This window comes from Anarrhichthys ocellatus, unplaced genomic scaffold, assembly GCF_004355925.1.
Source record: "Anarrhichthys ocellatus isolate YVR2014 unplaced genomic scaffold, GSC_Weel_1.0 scaffold4, whole genome shotgun sequence".
Classification (NCBI taxonomy): Eukaryota; Metazoa; Chordata; class Actinopteri; order Perciformes; family Anarhichadidae; genus Anarrhichthys; species Anarrhichthys ocellatus.
The window spans coordinates 12,095,594-12,116,142 of record NW_022280034.1 but is presented as its reverse complement, the minus strand read 5'-3'; the positions used below and the strand labels follow the sequence as shown (position 1 = coordinate 12,116,142).

The following is a 20,549-nucleotide window of genomic DNA, read 5'->3' as shown; positions in this document are numbered from 1 at the left end:
ATATATAGATATATATAGATATATATAGAGATATATATATATATATGTAGGGTCTGGATTGTTCAATTTGGGAGAAGGAATAGATGTCATTTTAGAATTTAATAAAACTATTAACAAGATAATTAATATTTATTTTATTTTTATCAGACGAAAAGAGTATTTGTACACCCCATGTCTTAAACATGTCTTGTAGTACTGAACTCATTTATTGTGACATAAATCATATTTAGATTCAACAGGCAGAATGACATGTCCAACCATAATATTCTGAATAAACTTTTCTTTTATGAGGAAAATAATCTCAATTTTTTTTATAAGAAGATAATCCAGTGGAGTTTGTTTTTTAAAGCATTTTTTGACATGTCATATTTGTGCTCATGGCTCCTGTGTACATACATATAGAGAATACTGTAAAGCTAGTCTATGTCAGCACTAGACACCGTACACACAGTACAATGACAATATGAATGCTGTACTGTATTGTTCACATATGATATTTTTGATGAATTCTTAGTCAGCATGATGCTTTCTTTAAGTGACTTTCTTCCATCTAGAATCCATCCCACAATACTGTACCTCTATACTTTGCTCCTCATTTACATTTTCAAGTCAGTAAAATCCCTTCTGTGGAGTTTCTTCTCTGACTTTCGATGTCCTTACTGTACTTCCCAGTTTTGGACAGAGACAATAAAGGAGGAATAAAGTTCAGTCTCTGGTTTCCTCTCCTCTTACAGAGTCCAGAAGTGCAGGTTCAGATGTTGGGGCTCCAGGACATGTATGGGAGGCCCCGTGGGCCCTATGTGAACAGAGCCGTGGCAGGATCTGAACCCGGGCAGGGGTGGATCCGGAGTGGATAGGATGTAGTCAATGCTAAATTTGATCTCTGACTCTGGCTTCCCATGCTGGGTGGGGTTTGGGTTGAGGTGGTTTGGCTGGGGGCCTGGCCTCGGCCTCTCAGGGTTCAAAGGGCAGACGGTGGAGTCGGGTTCGGGGCGGCGAGCTGCGGGTACGTGCTGATTGCTGTGGCTTTCCAAAGGGTGGAAAGGGGTTTCTCTTGAATCACGGAAGCCGATTTTCATGTTCCTTCTGCGCCGGCGACGCCGAAAGTTGCCGTTTTCAAACAGGTCGAGCATTGATTCACAGCCACTGGCAAAAGTCCAGTAGTTCCCCTTTCCCTTCTCATTGCCCTCTGTACGAGGAACCTGCGGGAAATATGAAGAATACTTAACAAAGATTAAAAATATCACACAAACAATAGGAAATACACTATTACTGCTGGGGAAAACTAGAACAATTTCTTCTTCTACTAAATAAAAAGGTAAAAAAGGGACATATTACATCTTAAAACAATAATAAAATGACTAAAATTGCGTGAAATTTAAAATTCCTCAAGTAAACATTTTGAATATCTTGTGTAACAGACATCATTTGCACACAACGCAGCGTGTTTGCGTGCACCTTGATGAAGCAGCTGTTGAGAGACAGGTTGTGCCTGATGGAGTTCTGCCAGGCTCTCTGGTTGGAGCGGTAGTAAGGAAACCTCTTCATGATGAACTCGTAGATGCCCGACAGAGTGACCCGCTGCTCGGGGCTCTGCTGGATGGCCATGGCTATCAGAGCTATGTAGCTGACACACAGACACACACTCTAATCAAGCAACACACCGTGTTAAGTTGAGAAGAGATAGACACGCGATAAAGACTCTTCAACTTTGTGTTTTGTTAATATTTGTGTCTAAAAATTGTGATAATGGACAAATTCTACAAACTGTTTCCTTGAGTATATTCTCTCTTTTTGTCTGATCTTATTAAAGCTCAATATATGGAAAAGTAACGAAGTGGTAACCCTTCCCTTTGCCAAAAACTGGTCTGAACAATCGGATGGAGACAAAATCTAGAAATTACCAATTTGCACTGTTATTATAGCAAATAAATATATATTTTAGTGATTTATATGTTGTATGGGGGCTGTGAGAACATATATATTCCTTTTGTTTAAAAAAGAAATGTCTCAAATGTACAGCTTAGTATCTCAAAATCCAATAACAGAAATCTGAATGGACGTATTTGGGTTTTGTGCGACACTAACAAATATATAGTGAACAAATATAGAGTATACAAAAAAGAAAAATTTCATTAGTTCAATACTACATTTAAGAGCAATTCTTATAAATTCTCATAAACTAATAAAATGTTCTTGAGCTGTTAAAGAAACCAAGCAGAATGGAAGGTTTCACATTTGCACTTTAATTGAATTCAAACAGATGTTTAAACAGATGCATTCGCCACATGAAACTAGACTGCTGTATAAAAAACATATTTACATTTATATTACGTTACACTCTGGAAAAAGTCTATGAAAAATCATGAAACTAAATCAATGAAAAAAAAAAAAAAATCAACAGAATATTAAAAGAAAAAAATCTTTCATTATTTACCACTGAAGGGAAATAATGAAAGTCTATATATCTAGCTATGCCTCTTGAAGCAAGGTGTATTTGTGATTAGTTACATGTTTTTAGAGCTTCTGTATTATTCAGAATATAGGCCGGCACTTTGTTTACAGATAATCTGAACTAGGCTGCACTAAAGAATCTTTGTGTTTTGCAGACTGTCAAATGTATGATATGCTGAGATAATACCAAACCCTAACCCAACACTTTTGAAAGGAAAAAATAACAATTTCTTTAAATGAAATTTAAAACCTACTACATGTATACGACATACTGGTAGACAACGTGATGTAAAACAGCTGTTTCAAAGTTACATTAAATAAAAAGAAAACGGTCCATACCTGTACGCGGGTCGACACATTTTCTTCTCTTCGTCTGTGCTGGAGGAGGGATATCCGTCTCCATCGTAATTAAAACAGTTGAAGGGGTAGTTAGAGTTGTCAAACATGTCTACACTTTGAGGAGTGGGATGTGGGATCCAAACTGTTTGTCTCATCTGACTCTCCTGGTCACAGCCCAGCAGCAACACCTTGTCCTGCCGCTCTGCTCTGCCACCATGCTCCGCTCAGCCAGCTGACACTCTGAGCTCTGCTTGGTGACGGCTGCCTCAGGCCCCCCTCTCTCCACATCGTCCCAGCTGCTTTCCAGGAACGGCTGCAGGTCTCAGGACTCAGGGCCACCCCTCTGACCTCTTTGACCTCTTTGTTATCAAATTTCTGTTATTTTATCAGCAGCACTGCACACGTTTTAGGATTTCCAAGTCGAGGCCAATTGAAAACCTGAAGATGGCCTCGTGCCTATATTTCTTTTGTGCAGACAATAAGAAAGTATTTAAAGCCCTATTACACTTAAAACTTAAACTTACATGACAGACTACTGCATTTGAATTGTTGCATACTTGAAATAAGTTAAATATAGCCAAAAAAAGTAGGTAATCATCCAAATAAATGATAGCCGAATATCGTAGAGGCAATATCTGTTCTGTTTCTGACAATGCTCCATTCTCTTATCTTAACACCAATGTTGTTGTTTTTTCAATTAAATCTTGATTATGTAAAGTTACAAGCATGCTTACAGCTGTTAGATAAGTTTAGTAGAAGTAGAAGGATGTTTTCCCTCAGAAGAGTAAAAATGTGAAGTCCAGCAAACAGGAAATGCTTAAATGCAGAGCCGGTGGGCTGCAGTGCATCAAAATGACCCGCGGCTACATGCTATAGCTGTTGGGCTTGGCAGGCCGAGCAGGATACTTTGTTCCCTTTCATATTTGTATTTTCAGCAGCATACAACAACTCTGGGCTGTGGGGAATGTTTGCACTTGTTGAGCAATGAATGGAAGCTATCTTTGGTCAGTTTCCAGACCCCAGTCCAACTCAGACAGATGCCATTAAAGAAACGACAGACATCGTTCTTTTTACATTCCACACGTTCTTCTGTCTTGTGAAAAACCTGGCGCTTACATTACCCACAAAGCAACCTGCCAGGAGCTAGTTCTGTTGGAGATTGTTACGCTGGGAGCAGCTGATGCAGCCTCGAGCCACTACCCTCAAGCAGAGACGAGGAGCAAGCTGCTGGACAAAGGCCGGGTCAGCTCACTTCTTTAGAACTCCTCACCTCCAGAATCGTTATTTCTGACTCAAGTGACATCACTTGAGGTAAGTTATCAGATTTTCACATATGCAGTAGTCAGTCTGTAAACCTTGTAAACAGACTCAGACATGTGGAATTAGTAGAGTGCCCTTTAACTTTGACTCGACTAAGCTAGTCCAGGCAGTCTCACAGTAGCAGCCTGGTTGTCAAACGGCTCCTCTCCCCCCACGTCCAGCAGGATTCTGGGTGGTCCACTGGGCCAGTAGGCCGCCTCCATGTTTTATTTTGCCTCTTTTATAGCCTAATCTCTCTAACTGTACTTAAAACAGCTATCCCCAAACCAACAAACAAGATCCTTTGCATCTTTGTTTTCTTTTTCTCTCCGTTGTGTGTGTGTGTGTGTGTGTGTGTGTGTGTGTGTGTGTCCACTCTGGCAGACGTTTAGTCAACAACGGGAAGTTTTGTAGATGTTATCTATAATGCTCTATAATGGCCATAAATTGTTTCCGTGTCTATAAAACAGGGGGATGTGTATTTTGAAGGGATCTAAACGGGGCAATTGGAGGTCTCCCCGTGAGGCGACAGAGGCCGGGAAAACAGCCTGAGGCCTACGAGGCCTCCGTGTGTGGCCCCGCTGGTGCAGGAGGAGCCTATAAGGCGCTATATCGGTCCACACAGAGACATTACAGCAATTCTCCATTACTCCTGACTAATGAAGCAGTTAAAAGGTCAACGCAGTACTCAATTTTAGGTGCAGGCCAAATTTTTTTTGTGGCTTCATAAAAAGGTGTGGTGCATCTTGAAGCATGAAACAGAATCTGGATTAATATCAGTGGTCTCCATGTCGGTCTTGATCTTTTCTAGCAATTGGTTTCTTCTCTCGGAAATTGTGTTTTCCGCATATACAGGTAAAATAAATCCCATGAGAGTGGGAGTAACCACACAGGGCCATAACTACCATTAAGGACTTACTTTAGTCTAGCAATAGAAAATAAAGATATGTAGGCCTTTCCTTTTGGGAAATAACTACTACAGGCAACAGAACAGAACAGGTAAAGGGGCATTCCACTGGTTTTACACATCGTGGTCCGTTTACTGGTCTTGTGAAAACAGCTGTAGAATGTCTTCTGCGGCATAACCCCCGTGATGTTATCGAGGTTATCCCATCTTGGGCTTGAAGACTAAAACAATTGAACAAACAGCCAGTCTTAAAACAGAACAATTTTCTGCCTTCCTCTTTTATCTTTACAAAATATCGTATTTCTCACTTCAGGGCCTCCGTATAGCCAGCATGTCTCAGCACGTAGCCGGCTTTTTAATCTACTCTACCTCAAACAAAACACATCTAATAATCATTTTCTGAAAATAATTCAAAGTTGCTTTAGAACATTTTTGCTCAACCAGTACTACCATGTAGAACAACCAGTGGTTGAAGTACTTTCACTCAGGTATTTGTACTGAAGTACTCATTTCTTGAGTAATATTTCACAGCTCTTCACACTACAATACAATGTAGAGTGAAATACAGACAGCTGTAGCTTACTCTGCAAAAATATTTGAATTAAAAACAAAAGAACGAGTTTATAAAATACGATGCATGTTTGATTAAACTACCCGACAGGCATAAGATAGTTAAAATTAGCACCACAATGACCAACTACATCGATACATCAATATAATATTATAACAAATAAAACACACAGTTGCCATTTTTATGCATTGAGTAATTCTATTTTTCATACTTTCAAGTAAAGTTTGCTGATAATACTTTTGCAGAGTACTGGAATATCAGTTTTGTTCTTGAATGAAAGGACCTGATTACGTCCACATTCTACATTATTGGGTTAATATATTCCATGTTGTGCTTTTTAACCCGAACCACAAAGCAACATACCTGACTTCATTGAACATGGAGCTAACTAAGTGCTAAAATGATGTCTGGGCCTGTTCCCTCCAGACAAGAGAAACCGCTTGCTTTTTAAAAAATAAAACTGTAAATAGAGCAACAGAGAGAAGCGGTGTAGAGGAGAGGTCACCGTATCAGGTTGGTCTGGACTGAGATCAGATAAGCAGCACATGGCTCACTCCCATGACGAGGCTTCCTCTGGCGTCCTGTCTGCGGCCTGCTGCGGTGATTACAGCCCTTAGTTCTCCTCTGGTCACTCTCCATCCCTCTGATGGTTGTCTCAGACTTCCTCCATTCATAGCTCTGTATGCCTGCCTGCGTGTGTGTGTGTGTGCGTGTGCATGCATTTATGTAAACCAGCCAAGTAGCTTTTCCGGGGGCTGTTCTGTGAGGAAAGGTTATCAAAACACAACAGTGCACTGGGAACTGTAAACATGCTGGCACACAGAGCTGGGGCTGAGGGACATTTTCCTTTTGCACTGTACTGTGCAGCCATCCTCACTGCCAGCATTTACTGTCCAATAACAACGGGCCGAGTACACGTAGGATTTTGTGACATTGCAACAAGTTTGGCGCCAAATCGAGTTCCAGTTCGCAATTTACAGAAGTGTGAAATGGAAAACCTCAAAAGACTGGTCCTTTAGGACACGTCTCGTGTCCGGGAGTTGAACTTCTGAAGTATCTGAAGAGGATCTGGAACAACGTGACATGAAATGACTCCTCATGAGAGATATCAAACAAACACTGGACGGGTTGCGAAAACAGAATATTGCAGACATATTTCAACATTTGGGAGAAATACACAGATCTGCTTTCATTTTGTGAACATTGATATACACCTCACGTAGAAGTATTTTTGCTTTAGCTGTTGGTAGATGTATTCTCCCCCCCCCCCCCCATGATGATGAAATATATAATATTAAACATGTATATTAAAACTCACATCCTTCTACTGCTGTTAAAAAACAAAGCACTATAATATTCTGCTTATTTTGTTTTATTGCACTTTTACCATGATGCAAAGAAATGCAAAACAATTTACAGAAACAATGAATTGAATAAAAAAAAAAAAGAAAGAAAGAATCCTCTTCAGGTTGACTATGCCCCCCCCCCCCCCATACGTCCATACACACTGAACTGACCTGACACAGGACTGTGGAAACTTAGACTGTGTAATAAAACCCTTATGGATCAGTTGGAGTCAGCACACACGTATATGTAGACCTCCGAATCTCACCCACAGCTCGTACCCGGGAGGAGTTCAAACCTTCCTGCTATGAAACCAGACATTCAAGTATTTCTATCATTGCACAGGCACTAGATTTTCCTACTGTATATATTAACTTCCAGCCAGCGACTCAATCGTTCACACCAACAGTTAAAAGCTATCTGCTGTTGGTAATGAATGAAATATACATCCTGAAAAATAATCTCTCCACAACAGCAACATCTGGACATCAAATATATTACAAAGAAACAATAATTTAAAACCATTAGTGTCACATTTTGGCTTTTGGTAACATTTATCTAACCTCATATCTGTTGCACTGAAAGAATAAAACAGAGACAGTTGATGGATTAAATGTTGTAAACGCGCTTGAATCGAACCAATTTTAAATAATAGAGGGTTGACTTTACTGAGAGGCACGGACTGGGCAGCTACTTTTTGCACGTGCTCAGTTTGCCCCCTTTTGGACAAATGAGGAAGTGCACCACTGTGATGAAAATTCACAGAAACCGATTAGTATTAATTTCCCAAATAATAAATATGAATTTGAATAAATACTCTCCCAAGTACAAGTAACATTTATGGGAAAAATTAAAAGACAAATCCAGGAGTAAACCTGTACTCCAATCAAATATCTCCATCTTGAATACCGACGATAAAAGCTGAATCAACTCGGCGGTAATCGAATAAAAAAAGAAAGAGACTATGCAATAAAACATCATTTTGAGAATTAAGACAACAGGAAGTCAACCGTTACATCCTCCTCCACCGTGAATGTTCAACCCAAACACTTGCAATACCAACAATATGTATAAACACATAATTCAGCTTGTGAGGAGAGGGGGGAGGGGGCGTCGGGAGGTTCTTTACAAGTCTCTCAGAATTCACTGAATTCAAAAAAAAGGTCCTGAACAAGACAGAGAGAAAGCGTCTCTTGCCAGACTTTCATGGTTTGGTAGTGCTGCGGTGGGGGTGTCGCTATCCTACACTAGAGTCAGGGTTGGATCATTTAAGGATTCTAGGTGATGTGGGGAGGGTTGGTTGGGTTTAGTTTGTGATCCGGCCCCAGATACATCCAGAACTCTTCGACGTCACCTGCGAGCATCTGTGCAGTTTAAGTCATTTGCACTCGTTTGTCAAGGTCCAGTCCTATCCAGCAGGCTTCCACTTCCAGACAGCCTATATGAACCTCAGGCAGACAGGCTTCCCTGAAAGTTCGACAAAAAAAAGAAAAAAAACGAGCCCTCTGAGGAATTCAGTACAGATGGAGCTCACCCCTGTGTTACAGGATGCCAGTTCATTTTTCAGAGAAAGACTCAATCTCCTAGCTCCAGGGAGTCAGTCCCACCTAGCTGCCAGGGCCCCCTGGACAGCTACCTCCGTCGTGGGCCGTTGTGGGCGTGGTCTGCCCCTTGGTACCCCTGGAGGTCGTCCTCTACAACGTAACCGTAGCCCTCCTTTTCAATGCATTCTGACAGCACATTGAGCACCTGGTGACAAAAGAAATACCACAAGACAAGAGAAGAGGTTTAATTGCTGAATAGAGGAGAAAGCGGATCAAAGAGGTTCAAATAAGGTCAAAGTATTTAATGGACCTTTTAAAACGACACATAAATGACAGTTTTTCCTGGATGTTTACAGTTCTAGTGTGTAGTATGGAGCCGATCCCAGCTGACATTGTAGCCTGTACAGGTCCGACACATAGAGACAGACAACCATCACGCTCGCATTCACACCTACGGGCAATTTAGAGTCCTCAATGAACCTAAGCTGCATGTCTTTGGACTGTGGGAGGAAGCAGGAGAACCCAGAGGGAACCCACGCTGACACAGGGAGAACATGCAAACTCCACACATGTGGAATCTGTGCAGGCCCAACCTCAAACCACGTTTGAGGGCTCTGGGCATGGAGCCAAAATGTTACAAGTGACGAAAGTGAAGACACAAAATTCCAACTATTTGTTTAGAGGCTCAAATAAAAGGGCACACTGTGAAAAATGAGTACGTAGCACTGACCAGGCGTAGTCGCCGGTCCATGGCGTCCAGGTGTGGCTGGATGAGGATGGGACTAAGGCGGTCCCTCACCAGGGATTCTGCCATGAGCATGGACAGCTTGTATTCTTCCTTAGCCAGCAGCTGCAGACGCAAGTGGGTCGACTTCCTTACCCTGCAGTAAGAGGGGGGGGGGGGGGGGGGGGGGGGGGGATAGTTAGTGTGGCATCATGCATAGTCATACCCATATGCTCGACAATACTGATAATGTGAATAGCAGACTAATCAAATGTGAAAATCCATGCTTATATTTAGCACTGGGATCAATAAAGCCATAACGAATACGAGGATACCAGCGAAGAAGACCTCACCTGCAGCACTGAGTCAACGGCACCAGAATGGATATCTCATCATGGGAGTGCTTTCCAAAGCTAGGGTGAAAAGATAGCAGCAAGAATGATTTAGAAATCTGTTTCCTGTGCTGTTCTTTGTCTGCATCTTTTATTTTGTAGAGTTGTGTGATTAATGTGCAGCAGCTTTACACTTCTGTTGTCCTGATCACTTCTTCTTCTTCTTTCCTCCCAAACTTTTCTTTTTTTCTCAGCTTCAACAGTTTATGCTACACATATCATTCATTCATTTATTTATATGTGCATCGTTTTGTGCAGTTTCCTGCGTGTTTCATGAAAATTCAGGAGCGCATACATTTGCTAATGAAATAAGTGATCCTGAAAAACAAGATTTTTTTAGAATGATTTTCTTATGATTTATTTAAAAGACAATCCCCGTGGACATCCCCGATATGCTGTATGTCTCAACCATCGTCTACATCGTGTTACACACTTATCAACTGTGAGCTCATCATGATAAGATATCCCGTTTATGGATAATACTCTGCAATGCCTTAACGCATGATGATGAGCCTCTTGGGGCAACGGGGTTACATCTATAAGATCTACAGTAGAAGTCTTTTCTGTGCGCTGCTCATTGTTTACAGTCCCATTAGCAACTGAAGATGTGAGACTGGAGTTGACAGACGACGCGTACGACCAGATTGTAGCCGGTTTACAAGATTGCATCTCGGGCCGATGCTTTCTTTCGCCCTCTACACGCGGACGGTTTGCCTGCATTCAACCACAGCCTGCTCAAACACGATTGGTCAATAGTACACGGACTAAAAAACAGAAATTGGCTCGCTTCCGATGCCAAAAGGCAGAATCCGTTAATAGAGATTAGTGGAATAATGAATGCAGCGCATGAAAATCAGTTTGACAACATCTGCATTTAAACCTCTGGAGCTACGATGCAGTGGCTCACCCTCTGCCGTTGTCCAGGTGGATGATGACCGTCTCATTTCCAAACTTTTCAAATGTCTCATAATGGTGGCGATCCATGTTCCCTGTGTTGGAATACAAGCAGCCAACGGTGAAACGGAGAGAGCACATGCGCGTGTGTGTACACCCACTGTGTGTTATATACTGTTAATACCACGTGTGTGTTTTGCACACAACAATGTTTTTCCCATTATTGACGGTGAAACTCACCCATGAGGAAGTCAAAGACGGTCATGTCTATGATGTCCAGCAGTCGTGTCCCGCTGTCATACGGTGGAGTCTGTTTGACTTCCTCGCAGTAGTCCGGGTCCACCTCCCATCTGAAGAATTGAATAACTTAATAACTTCTTGTTCACATTTTTAATTCATAAGAATTTATGCATCTGCTTTGCAAACAAATCACCAAAATCCAATTCATTTTTTTAAATGATTTTTGGAAAACTAAGATATTTTTTCCCCCTATCATAACATAACTGCATATAAGTGCTTTTCTTCTGCGGCAGGTTTGTTTTATTCCATTAGTACGTCAGTGAGCTTTAACTTGATTTACATGATATCTTACACGCCACAAATCTCTTGCTCAGCGCTCATAAGTCACTGTCGCTGCTATCTGACAGCAAGTGTAATGACTATCCTCTGATAGCTGGGGCCGACAGTGAATCCCTCAGCGTCTGCTTCATTCAGTTAACGCAGCGCTGTCTGAGTGCAGGATCGATCGCTTACTCTGCCTTCTTGCGCTTGTGGTAGGAGCGTCTCCACGGGTTCCTCCAAGTCTTGCGTTTGGCGAGGGCCAGGTCCGGGAGGAAGGCGGCCAGGGATCCTTCTATCTGGTCTGGTTTACCGCACAGAGCGTGCTCAGTGGAGCAGTAGTACGAACACTCTCCGTAGAAACACACGTTGTTGGCTGAGATGTGAGAAAAAGAAGACACACTGTTGTGGCTGCTTTGTCAAACCATTGTTTATAGAGATAAAAAATTGACAGTTAGGTATCTTCTATTCAGCGTCGTATACTTAAAATGTGACCACACCCACTTATAATCCTTCTGAAATGCACACCACATCATTTTAAAGGCCACTTTTCCCAAGATTGAAATTACCTGGAGACGTTCAGCAACTTGTAATAACTGCTGAGATTGTCAGTCATTTTTAATCCTGTGAAAGTTTTCCACGTGTATAATATGCAACGTAAAAGTTGCATCGCTAATTAACTGTCGTGCTTTGGCACAAGCTAGCGTCCCCTGATAATACTAATCCCGTGCAAATGAAATATCACGCTAATTCAGGGCACAGAAGTAGCTTTGCTCTGCATTGTGAAGAAGGAAACTGTTCATTTTCGCTTGGCTTTAACTTTTGCTTGATGAATAAATATTGGTGGAGATGGCACAGATGGTATTTATTTATTGATCTTCTTCTGGGATTACCACTCTTGATTGATGCATTTGGGGTACACAAGACAGGAATTTAAAAGAGTACAACTGAACCAACATTTGTGCAGCATTTTCATTCATTCTGATCTCACTGTATTTTGAGTTCTTCCCCTCTAGATGCGTCTCTGGAAACCAATAACTCTGCCATTTTTCAGTGTTCACCTGGTGAAATGAAGAAGGTCCTCCAGAGCTTTTTGTCTTGTGTGACATCTCGTATCTCCTTCGTCATGTTGACGAGCCTGCCGGCCACAGGAGGGACGCGACGGAAGTCCAGGATCCTACAGGACAGAGACGCATACTGAGGCGTTACATTCTGTCGTCAGAATACTGCAGGAGTTTTCAAACAGTGGCTGTGACACAAACAGCTCACGGAGCCAGTTAAGATACTTCAACTCAATTAGCATAACTGTCACATGGATATCTATATCTCTGGTGTCCATTCGCAATGGAAACATTATGCTCCTTATAACTTGCCTGATAATGATGCCATTTGAAGTGTTCTTCACTATCAAATTAATCAAGTGATAGTTGTCTGCACATCCACGGTTACATTGCAAACAGGAACAGATAATACTGCACACTTTTAATGGCGTCAATTTGCCAATAACCCTGAAAATGTTGAAATATTCTTTGTTTGAGAGTGTTGAATGATCACCTACAGCGCTAGTTGAGTACCGAAGAACTGTAGAGTGTAGCAACAAGGACAAGCTCTCTGCAAACACAGGCAGAAAAGACACACATCCCCTCAGATAGGACTTGAACCCACAGTCCCTGGCTTAGGAGGCCAGCGCCTTATCCATTAAGTCCCTGTGGCACACAAACGTGGTAATGTGGCCTTATTATATTCATGTCATTCACTCCCACTGCCAGAAGGGGGCACTGTGACACAAGTCCTGACCTGACCGTTACGCCACCTGATGGTAAACGTTTGTGGTGTTGTTTCTTTTTATGTGGATATCATTCTACATCAAACACATTTTCAACTTGCACACAGCTTCCCGGTCTAATATATTTAAAGATAAATGTTTAACTGAAAGATTGCGTGACCGTCATGCCTATGTGTGGTCCCTGACGTCAATACCAGACAGCTACAACATCAGCAACGGGCTCTTTAAACGTTGATAACCCTGACAACACTTAACGGCCAAGGCCTGAGGGCAGAGAGACACAGAAAGAGAGACGAAGATTAAAGATGGGGCCAGGGGAACAACAGGAGAGAGGTACAGAGACATGGGAGAAGCTGCCGGAAAAGAAGAGAGCTGTTAACCAAGAGCCCGTCATATAAATGATGCCATCGGGTAGAGCGTTGGCGGGTTGAGTGAGACGGACGCACGCAGTCCTGTCTCTTTCCTCCGACACAGGACGAAGCGCCGCAAAGCACAGTCCGGCCTGCTGGGCCCGGGCCTGCTGCCATGCTGAAGGGAACAGCTCGGGCCGGCTTCGACGCACTTCATCACTTTTTTTCTTCCATCCTTGTCCCTTTGATAAACCGTATTCCCACGGTTGCCATTTTTGAACTTGTGTTGTTATTCAGGGCGAGGACAGAAAGGCCCGCTGAGAGCCGTGCACGAACGGTGTCAATCATCATTGAGCTGAAAAATGTATGAGACGCCAGAGGGAATATGGAGCTATAACGGTTTTCATATTTTAAGGTCATATCGGGTCCTTGTATGTCTTTATATCGGCTCGCTCTCTTTTCCCCACCTAATGCAGCAACACCAAGTGCACTTCCCATTTAAATCCAATCACATAATTAATGATGCTTACAGCAGTGTAGCCTATATAAGAAAAGACAGCGGCTCTCTGTGTGTGTGTGTGTGTGTGTGTGTGTGTGTGTGTGTGTGTGAATACTGCTTTTAAAAGAGCCTGTGTGTGTGTGTGTGTGTGTCTGCGGGCCCCCTGGGAGGCAGTGTAGCCTAAGCCTCTGCACCACCAGCAGCAGCAGCAGCGGCAGCAGTTCTGTAGCCAGGCTCTAATTTAGAACAGACAAAATAAGGAAAAAAAAAATAAAGCGCTGCTTTTGGCAAACCCTGCCTGGCTTATATTTAGAATGGGCACAGGGCCTTTCATGCCTTTGGTTTCCTCCTCTTCCCCTTAACCCACACACATATGCTGGGAGTGTGTGAGCGTATTCTCATGCATGTGTCTGTGTAGAGGAGGACCAGATGTGTAGAGGACTGGTGAAGAAAGCTGCTGCTAATGCAATTGCTGCTGAACTGTGTCATTGTGCCTGAAGGAAAAGCAGATTCAACATCACTACCCGCTGTGGCCTCGTGTGTGTGCGTGTGTGTGTGTGTGTGTGAATGGACATGTATGTGAGTGACCTCAGAATCCTCTTGTATCACCAGCATTCACACCACAACACAAGCCCTCTGCTTGTAACAACATATGGCCACAGCGACGTCAGTTTGACTTTAATAGCGATGCTTAATCTTGACGCTTTCTCCGGCTGATCAGAGAGCCTCGTCAGGTTTTCTCTTTTCGTTAAAGTCTCTGGGGCAGGCAGACGGGCAGGCCAGCCATAAAGCGTTAGCCTTGTAAAGGCAGTGAAGTCAGAGAGCGTGGTGGTTAGCTAGGCAAGAAGGCTGCAGTCATAGTTCAGTCAGATGCTAGCTGTGGGAGGGCGGCATTCATTCGCTGTGACTCATGGCCTCTCGGAGCTCGCGGCCTCGACTGTGCGGGCCCCGGCTCACACCGCTCGCTGTGTTTTGAAAAAGAAGGGGTTTCCGAGGGACAGAAACGGTGAAATGGAAAATCAAATGAACAAATAAGCGCAGAGAAAATACTTGTTCGTGCACAGAAGAGAAATGCCTGCAGTCCTGGCTGCATTCATACACATCTGTATTATCATGCTTGGGGAGGACCTTGCAAAGACATATCTTAAAGCTTCACCGTAGAACGAAAGGTACCCAAGGTCTGGCTTGGCGTTCTGCAGGTTTTTGTCCCTCCTGGGTGGTTAATGAGCTGACACGGAGGAGAATCAAATTAGCAATCAGGGAGGAACACAAAACCTGCAGGACGTTGGCCCTCGAGGATGGAAAGAAGCACTTGGGCTTGAAGGAGTTAGAGCAGATTCAAGAACATTGGATTTATTCCTTATTCAGTTGAAAATGTGTTGCGGACCGGACATCCACTGCTGAACCTGAGGGTAGTGCAGCCACCCGGCTTTGACAAGGAAGAAGAATGCATGGAATTAAAAAGATGAGAGATATCTCTGGTTCTACTGCATCGATTTTGCCCAACGTGAGTCCAGCAGAGACCTACGTCATGACAACATGGCGTCCCAGCGTAGACATGTACCACACGACTCTGAGACAGAATGTTGACTTACTTGTCCAGATGAAAGGCGGCAATCTCAGCATTGTGTCTTTCAAAGTCAGAGAAATAGAAGAAGTCTGGTGGGGTCTCCTGCTCCCGGGTTTGCCTGCAGAGGCACAATGGGGGTGGGGGGGTAAAGCATACAGGTCAGGTATAACTGTCATGCAAAGGCGAGGTTTTGACAGTCAGCAATATGCGAAAGGCTCTGTGTTAACCTGACAATGCCACATATTAAACTGGAGCTGCAAATTAGGATTATTTTCTTGGTCTATAGAATGTCAGTGATGCCACATCACAAAATCACAGTTTCATAAAAGTCTAGTGAGCAGCTGGTTAATATTTTTGCTTGACAAATTACTTAAATGATGAATCAATTAATCACAAATCGTTTCATATCATACACATATTTGTGTTTGGATTTCACAGAACAATGCAGCAGTAAGACGACATACTAACAGGAATTCCATATTCCTGATATTGGTGCATTGGATACAAATCAATCCATGTCTGGAACACATCTTCATGTCTCACTGCAGAGGAGCCCAGTCAGTGATAAAACCTCTTGGCTTTACACCATCTAACACTGCAAACAGTGTTTGTGGGCAATAACCAAGACACAATAAATACGTGTCCTTGCCTCACAAAGAAAAAAGCCCTCGTCGCAGTTACGGCGGGTGTTTTGTGGGGCAACTACAAGAGGGGACAATCGAAGGTCAGACACTTCCTCCTGAAGCGCCCACTCCTGTTCTCGATCTGTACCTATTTCTGCCCGGCTCTGATCCCCCCCCCAAAAGAAAACTGCTATTCCACACACATTCTGCCTTAAAGCTCTTACTGGAGGGAAAAGAGGCTCTTAAAGGCTTAAATCCCAGGGCTGATGGAGGATGGCCAGGATGGGGCAGGACAGACAGGACGGCTGGGGTGAAAAGGCAAAGTCAAAGGAAATAGGAGGTGAAAAGAGTCCCGGAGAGGATGCGGAGTATAGAAAATATGTTAATGTCTTTGAAACAGCAGTGCAGTCCATCAACAAATTGCTATCTTTCTTCAGAGGAGCTGCATACGTTATTTTTCCTTTTATACACATTGCCTTCTATTTACTTTTTTTTTTTATATTGACAACAGTAAATACTTTCCAGGAAGGCAGCCGAGTGTAATGATTTGGACTGCAGCCTCTGCCATTTCTGCTTCAGCTAGTTGAGGGAGGATGAGAAGAATGGAAACTATCTTGGCAACTTCCCTTTCTCTCCTTCTCTCTCGGTTCCCTCCGGATGCCTCTCTCTGTTTATTCTGCTCAAAATCCTCTAGCTCACCTCCTCTGCTCCTCCGCTCTCCCTCACGCAGAATTGTTTTCTCTGCTTTCTTCTTAATACTTTATATCTGTGCGCCTCTCCTTTTCTCTCTCTCTCTCTGTCTCTCCGTTCCATCCGTCGCTCCCTTCCTCAGCTGGCTGGGTGATTGTAACTCCACAGCTGCGTGGCTGACATGTCATTAACTAACCCAACATAGAGCCCAGAAACACACTACTAAAAAAACTAAAATACCCAATTTCCTCCTCTCGTTATCAGTCTCTCTCTCACCTTTCTCCGTCCTTGATCACCCTGCGAGCGTTTGACAGACAGCCACATGCAAAGTAAACAGAAAATGTATACCGGTGGTGTGATACATGTGTGTTGCGCTTCGGAAAAGTATTTAGCGACCACTTTCACAGTAGACTGCTATGATTAGCATCACAATTAAACCCATTTCTCCTATCTATATTTCTCAAAGTCGGTCTCCTCTCTCCTCCTCATTCCACACGTCAAGTGCCAGTAAAGGCCGAGCACCGTCTCCTGATTGTATCGCTCTCTTTTCCTGGATAGCCTTCCTTCAGGGACACGGCTCTCGCTCCACATCAAGGAAAAGTGTCTTTGAAAGCTGAGAGAAGTGTCTATTTACTCCAGTAAAGCTCAGCCCCCCCCCCCGCCCCCCCCAACAGGACAGTATCATTCAGTCCTGCATACAAAGTGACGACAACGGTTTCATGGACGGGGACAGTTGTGCATAGTCAGGTCCTTATTTGTCACCAGGTATAAGGAAATTAGTCTTGGACCAATAACACAGTGATGCTTTTAGGAGACTATAATATGTTAAGTTTATATAAAGTGAAGTGAGTGTGAGGTGGACAGAATAAAACGGACTAAAAACGCCATGTGTAAGAAGCTCTTCACTCTCCATTGAGAAATGTTGTGCTAATTACCAGAACAGAAATCTGAAAATTGGATAAAGCCGAAATTCTAGTTTCATTTTGCTGAATTATTAGAGCTAAATGTTTTAATGGAGGGAACCTTGGATATCTCTTTTTATTACCCCATAACATACTGTCAAAACTCATGCAAAAAATGTTCTTGGAAAAAAAATTAGGAACACCTTTTCTGCAAATTTACATTTAAATATGCAAATAAGGCATTATCTAATGCTAACTTTTGGTGAATTTAGGAGAACTCTACAGACACAAATAGAGAAAGTAGCCTCAAAAACACCTTATTGTGTAATTGAGATGTTCTCTTTCCACTACTCTGAAAGAAAAGGACATGTTATGGAAGCAAAATATCCCCAAAACTGACCAGTGTTAAATGTTAAGCAACTGCCAGCAGCTGGTTGGCTTAGCTTAGAGTAAAGACTGGAGACGGGGAACCAGCTAATAGTGCAGCTCTCACTCGCCAGTATTTCATGACGGGGCTGACCGTACAGGAGCGTCGTCATGGAGATTTCTTGGGGGGGGGATAAGCATGAGCAAACATTCTAGTGCAATGACTCACGGTCATTCTGCCTTAAAGAAATCCACAAGCATACTTCACATAGTCAGAGTACATTGCTGTCTCCATAGGGGAGGACGCCACAATAAGCTGCTTTATTCATGCTTCTCTCATTAAGCTGCAAAACGCATCAAAACACAACTCGATGAGGCGTGGTGCGCGTTATGTGTCACTGCCTTTCTGTGAGTCAGTGAACGCCTGTGTGAGGGAAGACCATGTGAATACAAGCATGCGTTTGCATTGGAGACAAATTTCTCTTGCCGGTGGCCCGGCTGCACCGATGCTCTCCTCTCACTGAATGCCAGCCAGGAAAGCAGGAAGGCTGGATAGTTATCGTGATCCACATCCAATTCAAATGTCGATAAAGTTATTTAGAGAATGGCATGATAACCCCCCCACTGACCAGGAACTAAAAATAGTGGAGAAGAGGAAAAGTGTGGCAGAGGCACTGGAGTTAAATAGAAAAGGATAACCAGGGAGAGGGAAGAGGACACACTACAAAAGATATCTCTTAGTGTTCTTTGAACTAACAAATATGCAGCTGTTACGTAACATTATGTCTGAATCCTCTGACAGCGGCACCTGAGCTCAGCCAAATCTGAGCGCGCTCTGATCGAGCAAACCATTAGGGGCATGTTGTTTCAAGGAAGCTGTGCTGCCAACGTAGGGCAGGGGAAACATGCATAAATGCATGACCACATTATAAAGTCTATAAATGTTTGAATACACAGTATGCAGTAAGCGCAGAGAAAACAGAGATGGTGGCTCCTCAAGAGCCACTCTTCCCATTCACTTTGGACTGGTTGAGCCTTTGAAATATTTACAAAACCACATCTGAGTTATGCTGAATGATAAGTAGATATCTTGCACCCGGCTGCCAGAAAAAGCATACATTTCTGTTTCCCCTCTGCAAGGCACAGTAGAACTGCCAAACGCTGTTACGCAAGGACAGAAGAAATAGTGTATTTTTCAAATAGGGTTTGGTGGCGCCACTATAGCCAGCTGTCGACATCGACATCAGCTCTTTTATCAATCGGCAGCAGGTGAGACATACTGAGCCGAGCATGCCCAGTCTGACCCTGGCCTTGCTGTAAACACATAGTTTACACTGGGTGGCCAGACAGTTTCTTGGCTCCGCTCGACGCTCCGAGGGGCCCCAGCAGCCCAGTTGGACAGCGGAGGTCTATCGGCGATTGCACTGCGGTGTGAGACTATGAAGGTAAGTGCATAGCTTACAGTGCATAGCTGACCTCTGCAACAGCAGCGAAGAGACAGAGAGAGAGAGAGAGAGAAGTAGGGAAAACAAGGAAGAGAGAATTTCCTGTTACCCTGTTATTAACATCAAAACAGGATAACGGTATTTTGCCTCAAGCTGCAAATAAAAAAATACACTCACTCTGTCCAGAGGAAACTCTGGTGTTGGTCACTTTCCCCACCTACAGTGATGAGTTAAAACCGAGACAGAACAGCTCAACACTAGATGTCTTGTCCCTTTGGTCAGCTGTGTGCAGTTTAGCTGATGCACTGTTTTTGCGGGTATCAAAATGTTGTTACTCCAACGATTCAGTATTAGTTTTCCACAAAGCTGTGAGGCTTGTCAGGCAGGCTTTCTGTTACTAACTAGTACTAAACTGGTGGAGTGCTCCTTTAACTCCCTGCTTACAGTAATTGCAGCCACCAACAACCTCGTTAGGTGTTAAATGTCATATCGAACTAAATTCTTAACATGTACAAAATGCTTCTGTTGGTTGAGCACTTCTGGATGCTCACATCATAAATCCATCTTTCCCTTCTTTCAGTGTTGCATCCCAGTGGCTACAGAGTGGGGTCATCCATTATGAAGAATCCAAAAGTTGTGACAGCTCAGCATTATGCATGAAGCATTTCACTGTGAATTCCTTCCACACAACTGAATATGCAGTGGGCCCTATTTTCTTCATGGTGCAGCCAGTTCACTTTTACAACAATCCTCGATCACGCTCAAGTATCTTCATCCAGGATTTCTGTTTCATCCGAGCTGGATTAATCAAAAACAAAACATCAGAATGTTGTTTAATTCGACTTTACATGTAAGAGTGAACATCCAAGGTGATGTATAATACCCAAAGTATCCATGTGACACAGTGCATTGCATAAAGAGAGTTCTATCTGGTTTCAAAGTCAAACTGGCAATCAATCACCGTAAGCCTATAGTTATGGTCGTAGGCCACAGCGGAGGAGTACAGAGATATGCTGTAAAATATGAAAGGACAAGGGCATCTTCCAGCCCCAGCGGGTTCCCACCAAAGGGCTGACTCCACACACTTGTCACACATCATCCGTCAAACCCACGGGCACGGCAAAGTGAGTGCACGCACACACACACACACACAAAAAAGCATACACACATCTATAATATACACAAATATAGGATCATAATGTACTGTACATGCGCGCACGCGCGCGCGCGCACACACACACACACACACACACACACACACACACACACGCACACACACACACACACACACA

At 43.3% G+C, this 20,549-nt stretch overlaps 2 protein-coding genes across 2 annotated transcripts in view; both read right to left on the bottom strand.

Annotated features, from left to right (window-relative positions):
• Positions 1-728: 728 nt before the first annotated feature.
• On the bottom strand, positions 729-2,963 carry foxl3 (forkhead box L3). Its single transcript, XM_031842736.1, has 4 exons — positions 2,794-2,963; positions 1,459-1,627; positions 975-1,202; positions 729-932 (listed from the first exon to the last, which is right to left on the bottom strand). Exons 1-4 carry the CDS (start codon positions 2,946-2,948, stop codon positions 729-731), a joined length of 756 nt encoding a protein of 251 aa, XP_031698596.1. The 5' UTR covers positions 2,949-2,963.
• A 4,060-nt stretch (positions 2,964-7,023) lies between these two features.
• The window catches only part of fam20cb (FAM20C golgi associated secretory pathway kinase b), a 46,304-nt gene continuing 32,778 nt past the window's right edge, over positions 7,024-20,549 (bottom strand). The window contains exons 4-11 of the mRNA XM_031843003.1: positions 15,257-15,349; positions 12,088-12,203; positions 11,222-11,402; positions 10,709-10,818; positions 10,482-10,563; positions 9,536-9,595; positions 9,189-9,339; positions 7,024-8,663 (exon numbers count right to left, since the gene is read on the bottom strand). Of these exons, the coding sequence (XP_031698863.1) occupies positions 8,547-8,663; positions 9,189-9,339; positions 9,536-9,595; positions 10,482-10,563; positions 10,709-10,818; positions 11,222-11,402; positions 12,088-12,203; positions 15,257-15,349 (910 nt within the window). The 3' untranslated portion in view covers positions 7,024-8,546. The remainder of the gene's footprint in view (positions 8,664-9,188; positions 9,340-9,535; positions 9,596-10,481; positions 10,564-10,708; positions 10,819-11,221; positions 11,403-12,087; positions 12,204-15,256; positions 15,350-20,549) is intronic.

Excerpts from the sequence above, each read along its gene's own strand:
- foxl3 (XM_031842736.1), bottom strand. The coding sequence starts at position 2,948 with ATGAGACAAACAGTTTGGATCCCACATCCCACTCCTCAAAGTGTAGAC. Across the intron at positions 1,628-2,793 it reads ATGTGTCGACCCGCGTACAG|CTACATAGCTCTGATAGCCA; the intron begins GTATGGACCGTT and ends TCTGTGTGTCAG. Across the intron at positions 933-974 it reads GCCCCGAACCCGACTCCACC|CCAAACCACCTCAACCCAAA; the intron begins GTCTGCCCTTTG and ends CCAGGCCCCCAG.